General features: G+C 44.6%; 2 protein-coding genes across 2 annotated transcripts; one reads left to right on the top strand and one right to left on the bottom strand.

Moving 5' to 3' along the window:
* Positions 1-8,049: 8,049 nt before the first annotated feature.
* Positions 8,050-11,949, top strand: LOC123427305. The gene is made up of 7 exons (XM_045111312.1): positions 8,050-8,229; positions 8,453-8,609; positions 9,320-9,560; positions 10,071-10,141; positions 10,782-11,022; positions 11,183-11,361; positions 11,688-11,949. Exons 1-7 carry the CDS (start codon positions 8,181-8,183, stop codon positions 11,782-11,784), a joined length of 1,035 nt encoding a protein of 344 aa, XP_044967247.1. The 5' UTR covers positions 8,050-8,180; the 3' UTR covers positions 11,785-11,949.
* A 477-nt stretch (positions 11,950-12,426) lies between these two features.
* LOC123427304 lies at positions 12,427-16,900 on the bottom strand. The gene is made up of 6 exons (XM_045111311.1): positions 16,372-16,900; positions 15,598-15,696; positions 14,687-14,864; positions 13,138-13,235; positions 12,893-12,954; positions 12,427-12,782 (listed from the first exon to the last, which is right to left on the bottom strand). The coding sequence occupies exons 1-6, from the start codon at positions 16,777-16,779 to the stop codon at positions 12,668-12,670; spliced, it is 960 nt and encodes a 319-aa protein (XP_044967246.1). The 5' UTR covers positions 16,780-16,900; the 3' UTR covers positions 12,427-12,667.
* Positions 16,901-17,129: the final 229 nt, after the last annotated feature.

Below are 17,129 nucleotides of genomic sequence, written 5' to 3'. Positions count from 1 at the left end.
CAAAACGGCGTTCCTTAACGGTTTCCTTAAGGAAGAGTTGTATATGATACAACCCGAAGGTTTTGTCGATCCTAAGAATGCTAACAAGGTGTGCAAGCTCCAGCGATCCATTTATGGACTGGTGCAAGCATCTCGGAGTTGGAACAAACGCTTTGATGAGGTGATCAAAGCATTTGGGTTTATACAAGTGGTTGGAGAATCTTGTATTTACAAGAAAGTGAGTGGGAGCTCTGTGGCGTTTCTAATATTATATGTGGATGACATATTGCTGATTGGAAACAACGTGGAGTTTTTAGAGAGCATAAAGGATTACTTGAATAAGAGTTTCTCTATGAAGGACCTAGGAGAAGCTGCTTACATTCTATGCATCAAGATCTATAGGGATAGATCAAAACGCCTGATAGGACTTTCACAAAGCACATACCTTGATAAAGTTTTGAAGAGGTTCAAAATGGAACAGTCCAAGAAAGGGTTCTTGCCAGTTTTACAAGGTACGAGATTGAGTAAGACTCAGTGCCCAGCAACTGATGAAGATAGAGAGCATATGCGCTCCGTCCCCTATGCTTCAGCCATAGGTTCTATCATGTATGCAATGTTGTGCACTAGACCGGATGTTAGCCTGGCCATAAGTATGGCAGGTAGGTTCCAGAGTAATCCAGGAGTGGATCACTGGACAGCGGTCAAGAATATCCTGAAGTACCTGAAAAGGACTAAGGAGATGTTTCTCGTGTATGGAGGTGACGAAGAGCTCGCCGTAAAAGGTTACGTCGATGCAAGCTTTGACACAAATCCGGACGACTCTAAGTCGCAAACCGGATACGTATTTATTCTTAATGGGGGTGCGGTAAGCTGGTGCAGTTCCAAGCAAAGCGTCGTAGCAGATTCTACATGTGAAGCGGAGTACATGGCTGCCTCGGAGGCGGCTAAGGAGGGTGTCTGGATGAAGCAGTTCATGACGGATCTTGGAGTGGTGCCAAGCGCACTGAATCCAATAACCTTGTGTTGTGACAACACGGGTACCATTGCCTTAGCAAAGGAACCACGGTTTCACAAGAAGACCAGACACATCAAACGACGCTTCAACCTCATCCGCGACTACGTCGAGGGAGAGGACGTAAATATATGCAAAGTGCACACGGATCTGAATGTAGCAGACCCGCTGACTAAACCTCTTCCACGGCCAAAGCATGATCAACACCAGAACTGTATGGGTGTTAGATTTATTACAATGTAATTCACATGATGATGTGAGGGCTAGATTATTGACTCTAGTGCAAGTGGGAGACTGTTGGAATTATGCCCTAGAGGCAATAATAAATATAGTTATTATTATAATTCATGTATCAAGATAATCGTTTATTATCCATGCTATAATTGTATTGAATGAAGACTCATTTACATGTGTGGATACATAGACAGAACACCGTCCCTAGCAAGCCTCTAGTTGGCTAGCCAGTTGATCAAAGATACTCAGTGTCTTCTGATTATAAACAAAGTGTTGTTGCTTGATGACTGGATCACGTCATTAGGAGAATCACGTGATGGACTAGACCCAAACTAATAGACGTAGCATGTTGATCGTGTCATTTTGTTGCTACTGTTTTCAGCGTGTCAAGTATTTATTCCTATGACCATGAGATCATATAACTCACTGACACCGGAGGTATGCTTTGTGTGTATCAAACGTCGCAACGTAACTGGGTGACTATAAAGATGCTCTACAGGTATCTCCGAAGGTGTTAGTTGAGTTAGTATGGATTAAGACTGGGATTTGTCACTCCGTGTGATGGAGAGGTATCTCGGGGGGCCACTCGGTAATACAACATCACACACAAGCCTTGCAAGCAATGTAACTTAGTGTAAGTTGCGGGATCTTGTATTACGGAACGAGTAAAGAGACTTGCCGGTAAACGAGATTGAAATAGGTATGCGGATACTGATGACAGAATCTCGGGCAAGTAACATACCGAAGGACAAAGGGAATGACATACGGGATTATATGAATCCTTGGCACTGAGGTTCAAACGATAAGATCTTCGTAGAATATGTAGGATCCAATATGGGCATCCAGGTCCCGCTATTGGATATTGACCGAGGAGTCTCTCGGGTCATGTCTACATAGTTCTCGAACCCGCAGGGTCTGCACACTTAAGGTTCGACGTTGTTTTATGCGTATTTGAGTTATATGGTTGGTTACCGAATGTTGTTTGGAGTCCCGGATGAGATCACGGACGTCACGAGGGTTTCCGGAATGGTCCGAAAACGAAGATTGATATATAGGATGACCTCATTTGATTACCGGAAGGTTTTCGGAGTTACCGGGAATGTACCGGGAATGACGAATGGGTTCCGGGAGTTCACCGGGGGGGGCAACCCACCCCGGGGAAGCCCATAGGCCATGAGGGTGGCGCATCAGCCCTTAGTGGGCTGGTGGGACAGCCCAAAAGGGCCCTATGCGCCATAGAGAGAAAAATCAAAGAGAAAGAAAAAAAAAGGAGGTGGGAAGGGAAGGAAGGACTCCCACCCACCAAACCAAGTCCAACTCGGTTTGGGGGGGAGCCTTCCCCCTTGGACTCGGCCGACCCCCTTGGGGCTCCTTGAGCCCCAAGGCAAGGTCCCCTCCCTCCCACCTATATATACGGAGGTTTTGGGGCTGATTTGAGACGACTTTTCCACGGCAGCCCGACCACATACCTCCACGGTTTTTCCTCTAGATCGCGTTTCTGCGGAGCTCGGGCGGAGCCCTGCTGAGACAAGGTCATCACCAACCTCCGGAGCGCCGTCACACTGCCGGAGAACTCTTCTACCTCTCCGTCTCTCTTGCTGGATCAAGAAGGCCGAGATCATCGTCGAGCTGTACGTGTGCTGAACGCGGAGGTGTCGTCCGTTCGGTACTAGATCGTGGGACTGATCGCGGGATTGTTCGCGGGGCGGGTCGAGGGACGTGAGGACGTTCCACTACATCAACCGCGTTCACTAACGCTTCTGCTGTACGATCTACAAGGGTACGTAGATCACTCATCCCCTCTCGTAGATGGACATCACCATGATAGGACTTCGTGCGCATAGGAAAAATTTTGTTTCCCATGCGAAGTTCCCCAACAACGTCGCCCCGCGGACTAGAAGCGCCTCGACGTCGAGAGGCGCCTCCTGAAGCCATGTCGAATCATCGGCGATGAAGACGAGTGTGCTGAATGTTGGAAATATGCCCTAGAGGCAATAATAAATTAGTTATTATTATATTTCTTAGTTCATGATAATCGTTTATTATCCATGCTATAATTGTATTGATTGGAAACACAATACTTGTGTGGATACATAGACAAAACACTGTCCCTAGTAAGCCTCTAGTTGACTAGCTCGTTGATCAAAGATGGTCAAGGTTTCCTGGCCATAGGCAAGTGTTGTCACTTGATAACGGGATCACATCATTAGGAGAATCATGTGATGGACTAGACCCAAACTAATAGACGTAGCATGTTGATCGTGTCATTTTGTTGCTACTGTTTTCTGCGTGTCAAGTATTTGTTCCTATGACCATGAGATCATATAACTCATGGACACCGGAGGAATGCTTTGTGTGTATCAAACATCGCAACATAATTGGGTGACTATAAGATGCTCTACAGGTATCTCCGAAGGTGTTCGTTGAGTTAGTATGGATCGAGACTGGGATTTATCACTCCGTGTGACGGAGAGGTATCTCGGGGCCCACTCGGTAATACAACATCACACACAAGCCTTGCAAGCAATGTGACTTAGTGTAAGTTGCGGGATCTTGTATTACGGAACGAGTAAAGAGACTTGCCGGTAAACAAGATTGAAATAGGTATGCGGATACTGACGATCGAATCTCGGGCAAGTAACATACCGAAGGACAAAGGGAATGACATACGGGATTATATGAATCCATGGCACTGAGGTTCAAACGATAAGATCTTCGTAGAATATGTAGGATTCAATATGGGCATCCAGGTCCCGCTATTGGATATTGACCGAGGAATCTCTCGGGTCATGTCTACATAGTTCTCGAACCCGCAGGGTCTGCACACTTAAGGTTCGACGTTGTTTTATGCGTATTTGAGTTATATGGTTGGTTACCGAATGTTGTTCGGAGTCCCGGATGAGATCACGGACGTCACGAGGGTTTCCGGAATGGTCCGGAAACGAAGATTGATATATAGGATGACCTCATTTGATTACCGGAAGGTTTTCGGAGTTACCGGGAATGTACCGGGAATGACGAATGGGTTCCGGGAGTTCACCGGGGGGCAACCCACCCCGGGGAAGCCCATAGGCATTGGGGGTGGCGCACCAGCCCTTAGTGGGCTGGTGGGACAGCCCAAGAGAGCCCTATGCGCCAAAGGAAGAAAAATCAAAGAGAAAAAAAAAGAGGAGGTGGGAAAAGGGGGAAGGACTCCTCCTTCCAAACCTAGTTGGACTCGGTTTGGAAGGGGAGGGTTCCCCCCTTAGGTTCGGCCGACCCCCTTGGGAGTCCTTGGATCCCAAGGCAAGGCTCCCCCCTCCTCCCCCTATATATACGGAGGTTTTAGGGCTGATTTGATACAACTTTGCCACGGCTGCCCGACCACATATCTCCACGGTTTTACCTCTAGATCGCATTTCTGCAGAGCTCGGGCGGAGCCATGTTGAGATAAGATCACCACCAACCTCCGGAGCGCCGTCACACTGCCGGAGAACTCTTCTACCTCTCCGTCTCTCTTGCTGGATCAAGAAGGCCGAGATCATCGTCGAGCTGTTCGTGTGCTGAACGCGGAGGTGCCGTCCGTTCGGCACTAGATCGTGGGACTGATCGCGAGACGGTTCGCGGGGCGGATCGAGGGACGTGAGGACGTTCCACTACATCAACCGCGTTCACTAACGCTTTTGCTGTACGGTCTACAAGGGTACGTAGATCACACATCCCCTCTCGTAGATGGACATCACCATGATAGGTCTTCGTGCGCGTAGGAAAATTTTTGTTTCCCATGCGACGTTCCCCAACACTGAACACAATCTCGTGGCCAAGGCACAAATCACCGCCGGAAGACATGGTGAAGAGGAAAAAAATGCAAATTTGCCGGAAGTCGCCTAGATGCCTGCCCCACGGTGGGCGCCAACTGTCGTGGATATAAGCCTCACAATAGATGTGTAGGGTACGAAAGTAGAGGGCAGAGTCCTAGCAACGGAAGGTTGTATGAGTTCAGGCCCCTCTGCGGTGGAGGTAATAGCCCTACGTCTCAGTGCTCTTGGAGCTTTATGTCGAGTAGAATATGAATGTTACAGAATGCGAACCCTTGTGCCAGAGGGAGGGGGTGCCTTATATAGAGTGTGTTGCCCCTCATAAGTGTCCAGCCTTCAAGGGTGTAATAAGTGGGATTGAATGCATACGTTACAGGTAACGTATGCCATAAAGAACATTAACTACAGTAGTCTAATGTCTGACGGTTAGCCTCGCTGGAGTGGCTTCTAGTCTTCTATGTCGAGTGGCTTCTGGTCTTTACCGAGTGGAATCCAGTCGTCGAGTATTAGGTAACCTTCCGAGTGATTCTTTACCGAGTGGATCAGAGGTTGTCTTAATCCAGTCGGTAAGTATCTTGTGATCCTTAAGCTAATAATGAGGTGCCCTTGGGTAGGACTTATAGGTCAGGCCTAAATCCTACCCTATGGCTATAACCCCATCAATAACAAATCGAGTTCCTACAAAGGTAGTTTGAGTTTTGCTGAGGCTTAGTTGGTATTTCTCACTAGTCCTATGGACTTTGACGCACAAGATGTTTATGTTGATTTGGATGAAGTCATTTTCTTTCTTCGACTACTGGAGGGAATTTGGCTCAAGGTGGATATTGTTAAATTGTGATCCAAATTCTATCTTGTTGGACTATACGTAGTACAAACGGTGTGGGCCTTTGCGTTGGTACCGACGCATACGAGTGCAACTCATTTACTTATCCCCAAGGGCTCTCATGTATTGCCCCTCATATATATCCCATGTAGTCACGCCTAAAGACGGTATGTCGTTCCGTGCTTGTAGTACTCCTCCTCATAGTGAATTGCGCCTTCGTGCGTCCTGATTTTCTTCCGCAAGGGTTTCCATGTAAAAAACTGCGTCTCTCATGTCTCGTTTATCTCGTTTTATCTAACAGTAGGCCAACCTTGCACGTTAATCGAATCTTCTTTCGCTTCCACAAGAAAGTTTGTGGGCTATCCGAGAGAGTGGTTCAGGTGTATTGAAAGTGTCCATTGATCAATTTTTTAAACTTTGGTATTAAAAAAGAAAAGAAAACTAACATGCTCTTGCTAATTGTGTCTGTCCATGACAACATCAGGGCACGTCCACGGTATCTAGCCACTAGGACTGGAAAAAAAGCTCGAAGCTCTCGAGCTAAACAGAGTAGCTTGTGACTCGCCTCGAATAGACTCGAACTCGAAGAATAACGAGTCAAGCCGAGCTTTATTTTAAGATCGTTTATAGACCAAGTTAAACGAGCCAAGTTCATGAGTACTTGTGTAACTCGTTAGGCTCGGTATAAACATCAGCCATCAAGCACCACCATACATTCCAGGCCCGTCACATGGACACAACATTGTGCCCATCCACGAAAAACTAGGCTGATCCGCCAGGGAGATGCACGCCAAGACTGATCTCCTTACATCCCTCCCGAAATAGCAAGATATCAATCTCTCGATTCCTCTTATGTCTCCTATGTTTCTGAATTGTGAGTTCGCGAGGGCGGCAATGCCGCGTAAACCCATCCCTCGGGTCAGGTACATGTTGCAAACTTGCTCAATATTATGGTCATGTACAAGTTACTGACTTGCTAATTATAGTGGTTCTGACTTACTAACACGTTGATGGTACTAACAATTGTAAGTTAAATTACTTACGATTGTTTGTGAACATGGTGGATGCTTAATTTATACATGTTACATTCCCAATTCATAATTTTGTATCACATTCGTAATATTTTATTTTCATATCTATAACAACCTTAACAAGCTAAACGAGCTAGCTCGCGAGTTTTACAAGTCGAGCCAATCTTGGGTTTAAGCTCATTATAGTAATGAGGCGAGTCGAGCTAGCTCATTAGGCCAACTCTAACGCACGATCATATCATGTTCGTCCACATCCGTTTGCGGGTAAAACAGACACACCAGGCGGCCCATCGCGTGGGCGCAAACGGACGTTTGTCCGCTTTTGACCCATTCCCGACCCAAACTTGGTCCGGTTTTGAGGTGAAATGGACAGCGCGCGGACGGGGAGGGGGGACGCGTGCGCTTGTCCTTCCTTGCCCCGGCCGTCGGTGGCACAAAGCAGCACGACCTTCCCGCACCCACGCCACATTCCATTTCATTTCCCCCCAAAACCCTCCCACGCCCCGCCCTCCCCTCCGTCTGTCACCCTCCCGCCATGGTCGATCCCCCGCCGAATTTCGACGACCCAGCCGTTGTCCCGGCAACCAAGGCGAGGAAGAAGAAGGCACCCAAGGGTACGAAGAAGCCGCGGTCGGAACTCATGCCAGAGGAGATCGCAAAGTTGGACGCGGAATCGGCCAAGAGGCGAAACCGGCGGGCGGAGGCGAAGAGAAAGGACGCCGCGGCCGCGTATGCCATCGAGCGCGATGCGTTGGAGATCGTGCAGCAGAAGACCGATGCTCAAGAGAAGGAGGCCATCATCAGCAAAGCCCACACCCTTCACATGATGGGGTTGTGCCGTCTGACGAGCTTCGCGGCTGCGTCCGTCGGACCGGCGAGGACGTGTAGGCTGGTTGTGTTGCCGACGTGATCTAGTGCCGCTTTCATGAACTATGGGTTGTGGCTATTCGAATCCTTGTGTTTGAAAATGAGGCGGATAGGATGCGGCCAAGGATGCGTTCGTGTGTTGAACGCACAATCACCGCATCTCAAAAATGACCCGAATACGACCCCATCATTTATCTCAAACGAACAGAATTCGGATAAAACGGACTTTCGGATGGGTGGCGCGGAAACGAGCCTAGCGAGTCGCGACTCGCGACTCGGCTCGAATTCCAGCCCTACTAGCCACCACCAAACTGACAGCCGAGCAAACAAATCAGCCCGCTTTCCTCGTCTACCTCCCCGGCCTCAGCTCCTCCTCTGCTCTGCGCCTCTGCCTCGCTCCCCGCAGAACACCGATGAAACCCTAAGCGGCCTCTCCGATGCACGCGTCCGCGCGCTTCTTCTATTCCTCCGCCTCCTCCAGGAAGGGTTGGTAATCTTCCCTCCAAGTTTCCCCCGTTTAAATTGGTTTAATCATGGAGGATTTTAACCTCCTTCCCTGTGCCTGAACACCATTACTGCTTTTTAGGAGAAATGATGTACCTGTATGAGCTTTCTTAAAGTTGCATAATTGATGCCGCCCACAATTGCCATGTAATTAGTTTGATTCTCTTATGGGTTTTAATTCTGTCATTTTACCCCCATTTTTCAGTCATTGCTGACATTTCTGACGCCGTTGCACGGTCGTCCTATCGGCCTCTCCGTGGGAAGAAGCATCTGGCTTCTCTGTCTGCCCAGGATCCACCCAGAGTCCAGAAGAGATTAACAAAAGAAGAAAGAAGGGCCAGGGTTGTGGAATTTGTTGAAAAGTAAGGCAAACTCTGCCTGGCCAGCATTTCTAACTGTATTATTGTGATTAACATGCGTTGCAGTTTTCTTGTGCTGCCATTAAAACGAACTGGAATATTGTTTTTAGTTATGACCCTCGGTATTGTAGAATTGCATTGTATATTAGCAGTGTAAGGACACCCGAGTGCCCGGTTTCCTGCTAATTAACCGGGCAATTCTCTTCTGCTTAACTAATAGTTGAGGCAAATCTTTTGCCTCTGTTTCGAAGAAAAAAAGGGACACCCGAGTCAATTGATCAACTTCTTTCAGAATCACACAAGACTGGAGGTGGCAATTGATGTTTTTCTTATTCATGTTATGAAAACTTGGAAATTAGCTCAGGAACTTATCTAGTATTGGGTCCGAGAAAACTGCTAGTTTAGCTTATGAAAACTTGACAAATCAGTGGTTGTCCGTATGATTCATGGGATTAAGCTACTCGACCATAATTTCCAATTGTTGTTGAATAAAAACCAAGTGGTAGATTCGAAACAGTCCTCATCTAATTTTAAACTTCTAAGCATCCGTCTGTGTACTGAACTACTGATTCTTGCACCACATATAAATGTGCTTCCGGAATGGAGCTATGTGCTTGATGAAATTATAGGCCTCTATCTGTGCAATAAGGACTTGTTTGTGTCTTTAAACTTTTATATCCACTATTTATGACTGGCTTTACTATTCAACACAGTTACAGGGCATCACATAAAGGAAAATTTCCGTCTGCTACATATGTTCGTAAGCAGGTTGGAGGGTCCTACTATGTATCATGGGCATTACTCCAGGAATTGGAGTATAATTCAACACTGAGGAGTGATAACAGAGATGCCTCCTTCAACTCGGAGAACTTCAAAGGCAAATATGGGCTTAACAATATTGATCCCTCAACCAGAGATGCCAAGACCAGCTTTGAGGGCATAAACGAAGAGATGGTATTTTATTATAGATAACCTACTCTAACTCTCTGTCCATTTTGTTTGGGTTTGCTTTGTTAGTTATTGCCATTTTGATCCCTTACTTTTCTGGTAGAGCATATCTTATAATGTCGTAGTGTAAGATCAGATCCCAGAAAGAGACTACAAGGTTTTAACAGTTGGTTTTAGTTTAATCTCTGTGCATACTACTCCCTCCGTTTCTAAATATAAGCCCTTTTAGAGATTTCAATAGGACTACATACGGATGTATATAGATATTTTAGAGTGTAGATTCACTCATTTTGCTCTGTATGTAGTCCATGTTAGAATCTCTAAAAAGGCTTATATTTAGGAACGGAGGGAGTAAAATAATAAGTACCGGCTGAACCTTCACATATGTTTCCAGTGGTATAGTATCGTAACTATGTTATTAATAGCTAAACCAGGATGTTTTAGGAATGCAAATGCCCAAACCATGTCAGGTCAGACGCAAAGTGAGAATATGAACACCCTTCTTTGTCTGCTCAGGATCAACCCGAAGTCCCCAAGAGGATGACAAAAGAAGAAAGAAGGGTCAGGATAGAGGAATTTGTTGAAAAGTAAGCCAACTCGGCCAGACAGCATTTCTGATTGTTATTATTGTGATAAGCACTTGTTACACTTTGTGTCTGCTTCCTTTATCTAATTTCAATCATCTCGGACGAAGGATGAACTACTACGTTCCGTACTATAGAATTACACTGTACATTACATAGCAATGTCTAACTCCCGAGCCAATTGATCAACTCTGTTAATCAGATGTAAGTTCCATACCGCCCGAGATATAGTGCTTGATAAACGATACCATTTTCTTATTCAAGTGGCTCTGTGAGCGGGGACAAAAGTTCAAGAAGCATGCTGTAAGCAGCCATTAAATGCTTCACAAACTTGGCTAGGATTGGATTCAAGCAAAACTGCTAGTTCAGCTTAACGAAATTTGGAAAGTGAGTGATCTGATTTATGGGGTTAAGCTATTGAATCAGATTTTATCTTTGTTCTCGGATGAAAACCAAGTTTTAGATTCAAAATAACCTTCGCTAAATTTAGATTCTGGAAGTACCAGTTCTATACCGATTCTCGCTGTTATCAGCTGGATATAGCCGCATATAATTGTGCTTCACCCAATGAGGAGTTAAGGACTCGTTTGTGCTTGTAAATCTTACATCCATTGCTTATGCCTGGCTCTATTATTAAACACAGTTTCAGGGCTTCACATGAAGGAAAATTTCCACATGCGACATATGTTCGTCAGCAGGTTGGAGGTTCATACTATACAGTGCTGGCATTACTCCAGGAATTGGAGTATAATTCAAGACTCAAGAATGATGTCAAAAATGCCTCTTTCAGCTCAGAAAACTTCAAGGAAAAATACGGGCTCCACAATATCGATCTCTCTCCAAGAGTTGCTACTACAAGCTTTCAGGGTGTAAAGGAAGAAATGGTACCTTATTACAGATAACCTACTTCCACTCTTCATGTTTTTCTTTTTGAATTTTCGTCATTGAACATCATCACTGTGCATGCTTAAATATTCATATATCTCCAATTATGCTTGTGCTCCTAAACAATAATATACTAATAATAATTATCTACTTTTGCAGGCTAAAACTTCAGAACCTCTGGATCTAAATACTAAGCCACAACTTCCAGAAGGCCATTGTAAAGCTGGAGCTGTCAAGCCAAACTTATCCCCAACAACTAGTTTGGAGGATAAAAGTGAGCCAATGGCATCAGGTCAAACTGAAAACAACAATGTGGTCAAGGCACAAAACCTCAAGAGGTACTGCTTCCATTCCCTTGCACAAGATCAACAACTGACTCGCAGATGAGTGCATGGTAACGGGGTAACTAATTTTGACTCTGCAAATTAAGCAGCATGAGCACCTAAAGATAACTATTTGAGACAATCCCTGCATTATTCTTAAATTGCATCAAACAAATCAAGAAATATGTGTTTATCTGTAGCACATGTATAAAGATAGCTTACATAGTCCTCTCCGCCATCGGTGATTCACACATTTTAACACTAAGATATTGGCATGTGATGTTAAATTGGTTGCTACAGTCTTATACGTTCCTCACAGCTTTTCTTGATCTGCAATGCAGCCCTAAGCATGCGCATGAAGCATCGAAGGGGGCAAATCTTTGGGGCAGCCTGAAATCCTTTGCTGGTGACCTCAGGATCTTTTGGAACAATCTGTAAATTGATATAGTCTGGCTTGCTAGATGTGATTACATATAGGATTCACATTCTTTTCATGACCTGAAACACAATTGTAAAGTACAGTACTCCAGGAGGACCATTCCTTCCATCTTTCAGATGATACCCCTGTCAGTTATACAAGTCACATTACAAGTTGGAGCACTCTGTTTATTGACCCCTTCATCCAGTTTGCCTGTGTCAAAATTAAATGGAAGTTTTCCTTTATGTTTTACAGACTTGATTGCTCATGTTGTTTTACATTCGAGTCTGGATGCTCTTCTCCCCTCAAAAATAAATAAATCTGGATGCTTTTGTACCAACATATTTGTGTACATTGGGTTCAAAATGGCTTCGCCTCAGCCTATTAAGATGTTCTAACATTTTTCTGATTCAGATGTACGCATTTTTAGAGTGTTTGTCGACTCATTTCAGTCTATATGTAGTTCATATTGAAATATCCAAAACATCTTATAATTGTGAACGGAGGGAGCACTTAGAATCTCGTCAATCCGGCAGCACCATTCCAAACATATCCTGGTTGCACAAGTGTGCAACTTGCACCGAAAGTAGGGATATATATATAAACTTGGTTCAGTCTTATAATTCATGGATGGAAACCAATAAAAGAATAAACAACGCAAATACAGTTAACAATTGTCGCTTTATATAAACTCACTGCTACCATTCTCTCAACAACTTCCTTGTTTTAGTCAGGTGGTAGACAGGTCCGAGACTCTGCCAGAAGCTACAATCCTAGTAGAAGGTAGATTTACAAAACTTGCAGTCAACTATTTAGGACAGCCCTCTCTTCTTCAACCGTTGACAAAAACTCATGCCAAGCTTCGATGATGAAAGATGATAAGTACCCAACCACTAGCATGCTTCAAGATGATGATGTGGTACCATGTTCAAAGTCAGAATCATCGACCATCTTTTCTAACGATTCGATATCACCGGCTTCAGAAAGGGTACGACTGCGAAGGCTGTCTGCATCCTCGCTGCTCAGATGAAAACAGAACAAGAAAAAACGGTTATGACAGTAATATTGGATACACCAGTTGTGGTATAAAATTATTGATGACAATCCACAATAAAGATTTAGCCATACTCTGTAACTCCAAAGATTTCTTTGACAACAAGCGAGCCATCCCGAGAACAGAACTCTGGGAGCTGGATTATTCACAGATATTCGGTTATAATGGAGGAACAGGGAAGTAAGGAGCTGAATACATTATAATACAACATCATGACATCTAAAATATTTTAACTCTGTTTTGGAGTCCTGAAAATTCTCAGCTGCAAGAGTCAATAAAAACAGACTTGGAGTCGATAGAAACAGAAGCAGCAGCTTACCTCTGATAAGTACATGATTTTTCCGAACAATGTTTGCACAGCAAGCTTCCGCTTAAAACCTTGTTCCGTAAACCCAGACAAGTCCATAACTATTGGACCTGCAATATCATAGAACACAAAATATCCTCAGCACTCTAACAGTGTGCTAGCATAATCTTATGCATCAGGTTAAGTTGTGAATCAAACAAAATGATCACTCCTACCAAAACCAAGCAGCAGCAACAACAACAACAACAAAGCCTATAGTCCCAAACAAGTTGGGGTAGGCTAGAGGTCAAACCCATAAGATCTCGCGACCAACTCATGGTTCTGTCACATGGATAGCAAGCTTCCACGCACCCCTGTCCATAGCTAGTTCTTTGGTGATGCTCCAATCCTTTAGATCTCTCTTTACGGACTCTTCCCATGTCAAGTTCGGTCTACCCCGACCTCTCTTGACATTATCAGCATGCTTTAGCCGTCCGCTATGCACTGGGGCTTCTGAAGGCCTGCGCTGAATATATCCAAACCATCTCAGACGATGTTGGACAAGCTTCTCTTCAATTGGCACTACCCCAACTCTATCTCGTATATCATCAATTCCGGATTCGGTCCTTCCTTGTGTGGCCACACATCCATCTCAACATGCGCATCTCCGCCATACCAAAACCAAGTAATATATACTCCCTCCGTTCCTAAATATAAGTCTTTGAAGAGGTTTCACTACAAGTCTACATACGGATGTATATAGACATATTTTAGAATGTACATTCATTCATTTTACTTCGTATGTAGTCACTTGGTGAAATCTCTAAAAAGACTTATATTTGGGAACGGAGGGAGTAATATTTTGAACACTATCCAGCAGGCCACAGCTCTTGATCATTTTCTAGAAAGACAACGATTCTCCTATTTGATATGCAAATAATACGCTCATAGGCTCGTAGCAATCCTAAAAGTAAACCGTATCGTTTTAAGTACAAGAACACGCGTTAAAGGTGTCAAATTGAACTTCACCAAATGAAGCATACAAATGCAGTGCTTTGATTTTGACATCATCTTAAGATTTTCATGCTCAACAAAAATGGCAATATATTGCTAAAACTCTCTTACTTATGTCTGAATATTGCTGCAGCACACAGATGTACATTAAATTTATGTTTGACAACCCAAGTTAAAAAAAGAGAGTAAATGTTTACTCCCACAATGCAGACATCATTTTCAGGCTCAGAAGCTAAAATAACTGAACAATGTGTATAAACTATAAAGCTAATGCGATGAGAGGATTTGAGAACAATGGACAAATGTCAATATTATATGCTCAGTAACCGTTGGAAAGTGATCTTCTAAAAGTTCGCAGCAAATCGAAGTACAAAACCAGTAAATTATGGGACACACGATCAGTACCAAGTTTTACCAAGGATTTCACCAGGGAGATCCACAAATTTCATAGGAAGGCAAGAGAAAACAAAATCACTTCCATGTTTCAGAATTGAGCAGCCAGGGTATTGAAGGTTTCGGAAATACTATGTGTTACCTAAGAGTACCACAATCAGAAGAATAAAAGTACCTTTTTCCCGAACAATTCGTCTTGATATCTCATTCAGAATTTCAGCAACTTCATTATCTTCTAACATTGATGCTTTCCTAAGATGTATGAGATCCACAACCACATCAGGATTGAATTGCTTTTCATTCAGGGTGTATCGGATGTATTTTCTTACTACATCATCCATGTCAAATCCTGTCTGAATACATGGGAGAAAAGGTTAAAAGTGTATATGTAGTCCTCACTATAGCCAGATAGCTTTGCAGCCAACAACATAATAAGAAAACCATTCCTCAAACAGCAGTAGAAATGGCCAAATGGGTGCATTGTGTTAAGCTTCATGCACTAGCCAACACAACCAAAAGTCCGAACTAATGGAAAGGGCTAGTTCAATCCACATATACTGTAACACCCCCTCTCACGTGTGACGGGGAAGATAAGTCAACACGTGCAACCGGAAGAGAGCGACGGCGCGCGAAACTCACGTATGACTCAAGATGCCTCTACGTGGACACAAAGGGGGCTACCAGCAATTTTTTAAATAAATTGCAAAAACCAGGACTTGAACTCAAGACCTTAGCTCCGATACCATGTTAAGCTTCATGCACTAGCCAACACAACCAAAAGTCCGAACTAATGGAAAGGGCTAGTTCAATCCACATATACTGTAACACATTGGTGCATTACAGTTTGATATGTCAAAATCTATTCTGACCAGCAAAATTTCTGGTTTAGATCTTTGCAAGTAGATAGTCTTTAGTCCAAATATTTTTACCACAAGTCATCAGTGTAATTTAATCTTCCAGAATAAGATATCTGAGTAACACTGGCCAAAGTAGATTCATTTGTTGAGAAAATAAAGCAGGTCTGTGGTAACAGCAGTCCAATATAAGTTCAGATTCTCAGGAATAATGGTTGAATCAAGGGCACACCTTTTGCATTAGTTCTTGGATAGCTGGAAAATCCACTGCTTCCCTGCCCTTCTGAAACAACTCATCTAGTGACTTCAACAAGAATATATTCTTGGTCACCTGCAAAGAAACGGAGTCACCATGAAATGCCAAAAATATATCTGGATAACGGTTATGACGTATGAGAGCAATAGAATTTATAGTTCCATCAAGAACATCAGCAAGAAAAAGAGAAAATAAAGCCTAAAGATGAGCTTAGCTTGTGAATTGTGATCAACCAAAAGATAAGCTTAGCTTGTGATTCAGAAACTTCATTAGTACAAAATGAAAAAAAGTTCTCCTGATTCTTTCTCTCACTCGAAAGTAACATCCTACTGATTAACTGAAACAAACTGAATTATTTAGTATGGTCATGACTCATGGTTCTATGATATTTTATGAATAGAAATGAAATTGCAACATAGAAATCCCCGCTTAAAAAAAGAGCCAATGTCCCATATTTCTGGATCCTTGAACAATGTTAGCACCCAATGAACGACTATTGGAGTCTGCAATGAACACACGAACCACTGCTTCACACAATGTGCGTACATTTAGCCATGGCTAAAACTCTTATCATAATTCATAAGAGAAATATAGCATCACTTCATTATCTACCGACATAAATAAGAATTGAAGCACAAGCAACATGTCCAATCTTAGAGAGGGACTACCAAAGTGTAACTAAACTCCTAATCGTATCACCTCCACAGTCTCCCACTAAGCATCGAATGAATTGCAGACTCGAAGGCTCACCCTCTTCTTCTTCTGAGTGCGCGGGGAGGTGAACCTGCGGACGGTGCGGACGACGGAGAGGGCGAAGGAGATGCCGACGTAGGCGAGGGGCACGGCGAGGAGCCACGGCACGGGGCTGGAGCCGACGCGGGGGCCGGGGATGGCCTGCGTGACGGTGCCGGTGAACTCCACGAGGTCCAGCGCCTTGTCCTGGATCCACGGCAGCTCCTCCTCGACCTCCACCTCCTCGTCCGCCTCTCGCTTCGGGGCGGCGCTGGAGTTGTTGGTGCGCTTGGCGCGGGCGACGAGGAGGGGCGTCGACCGCCGGGGGGTCGCGCGGGTCGGGGCGGGCAGGGTGAGGGGGCAGCGCCGGACGCGGCCGCCGGCGACGGGGATGGAGAGCGGGTGGAAAAGGGTGGTGGTCGCCATGGAGACGGAGGCGGAGGCGGAGGCGGAGGCTAGGGCTTATCGCGGCGGAGGTGGAGTTGGTGGGGACTCCTCCGGGGTGCGGAGAAGAGACCAAGCCAGAGTAGGCAGTGGCTGAACAATAAAACTGTGACGGGTTGGGAGAGAGGAAGAGCAGTAATAAGGGCCGAAAGCCCACCAAGACAACATCCTTTTTGGGCTTGTGTCACCTACCTGGGGGGCAGCTCTCAAAAGAAAAAGAAAAAGAGACCAAAAAGGAAAAAAGGAAAAGAAACCAAAAAAGAAAAAGAATAAAAATTCTCTGCCGAGTCCAGTTCTTCAGAAATCAGAATCCCGAAGTTACATCGTTGAGC

The sequence above is a fragment of the Hordeum vulgare genome, chromosome 2H, assembly GCF_904849725.1.
Source record: "Hordeum vulgare subsp. vulgare chromosome 2H, MorexV3_pseudomolecules_assembly, whole genome shotgun sequence".
Taxonomy (NCBI): domain Eukaryota; kingdom Viridiplantae; phylum Streptophyta; class Magnoliopsida; order Poales; family Poaceae; genus Hordeum; species Hordeum vulgare.
The sequence above is the reverse complement of the archived record's forward strand: the minus strand, read 5'-3'. Positions and strand labels throughout refer to the sequence as shown.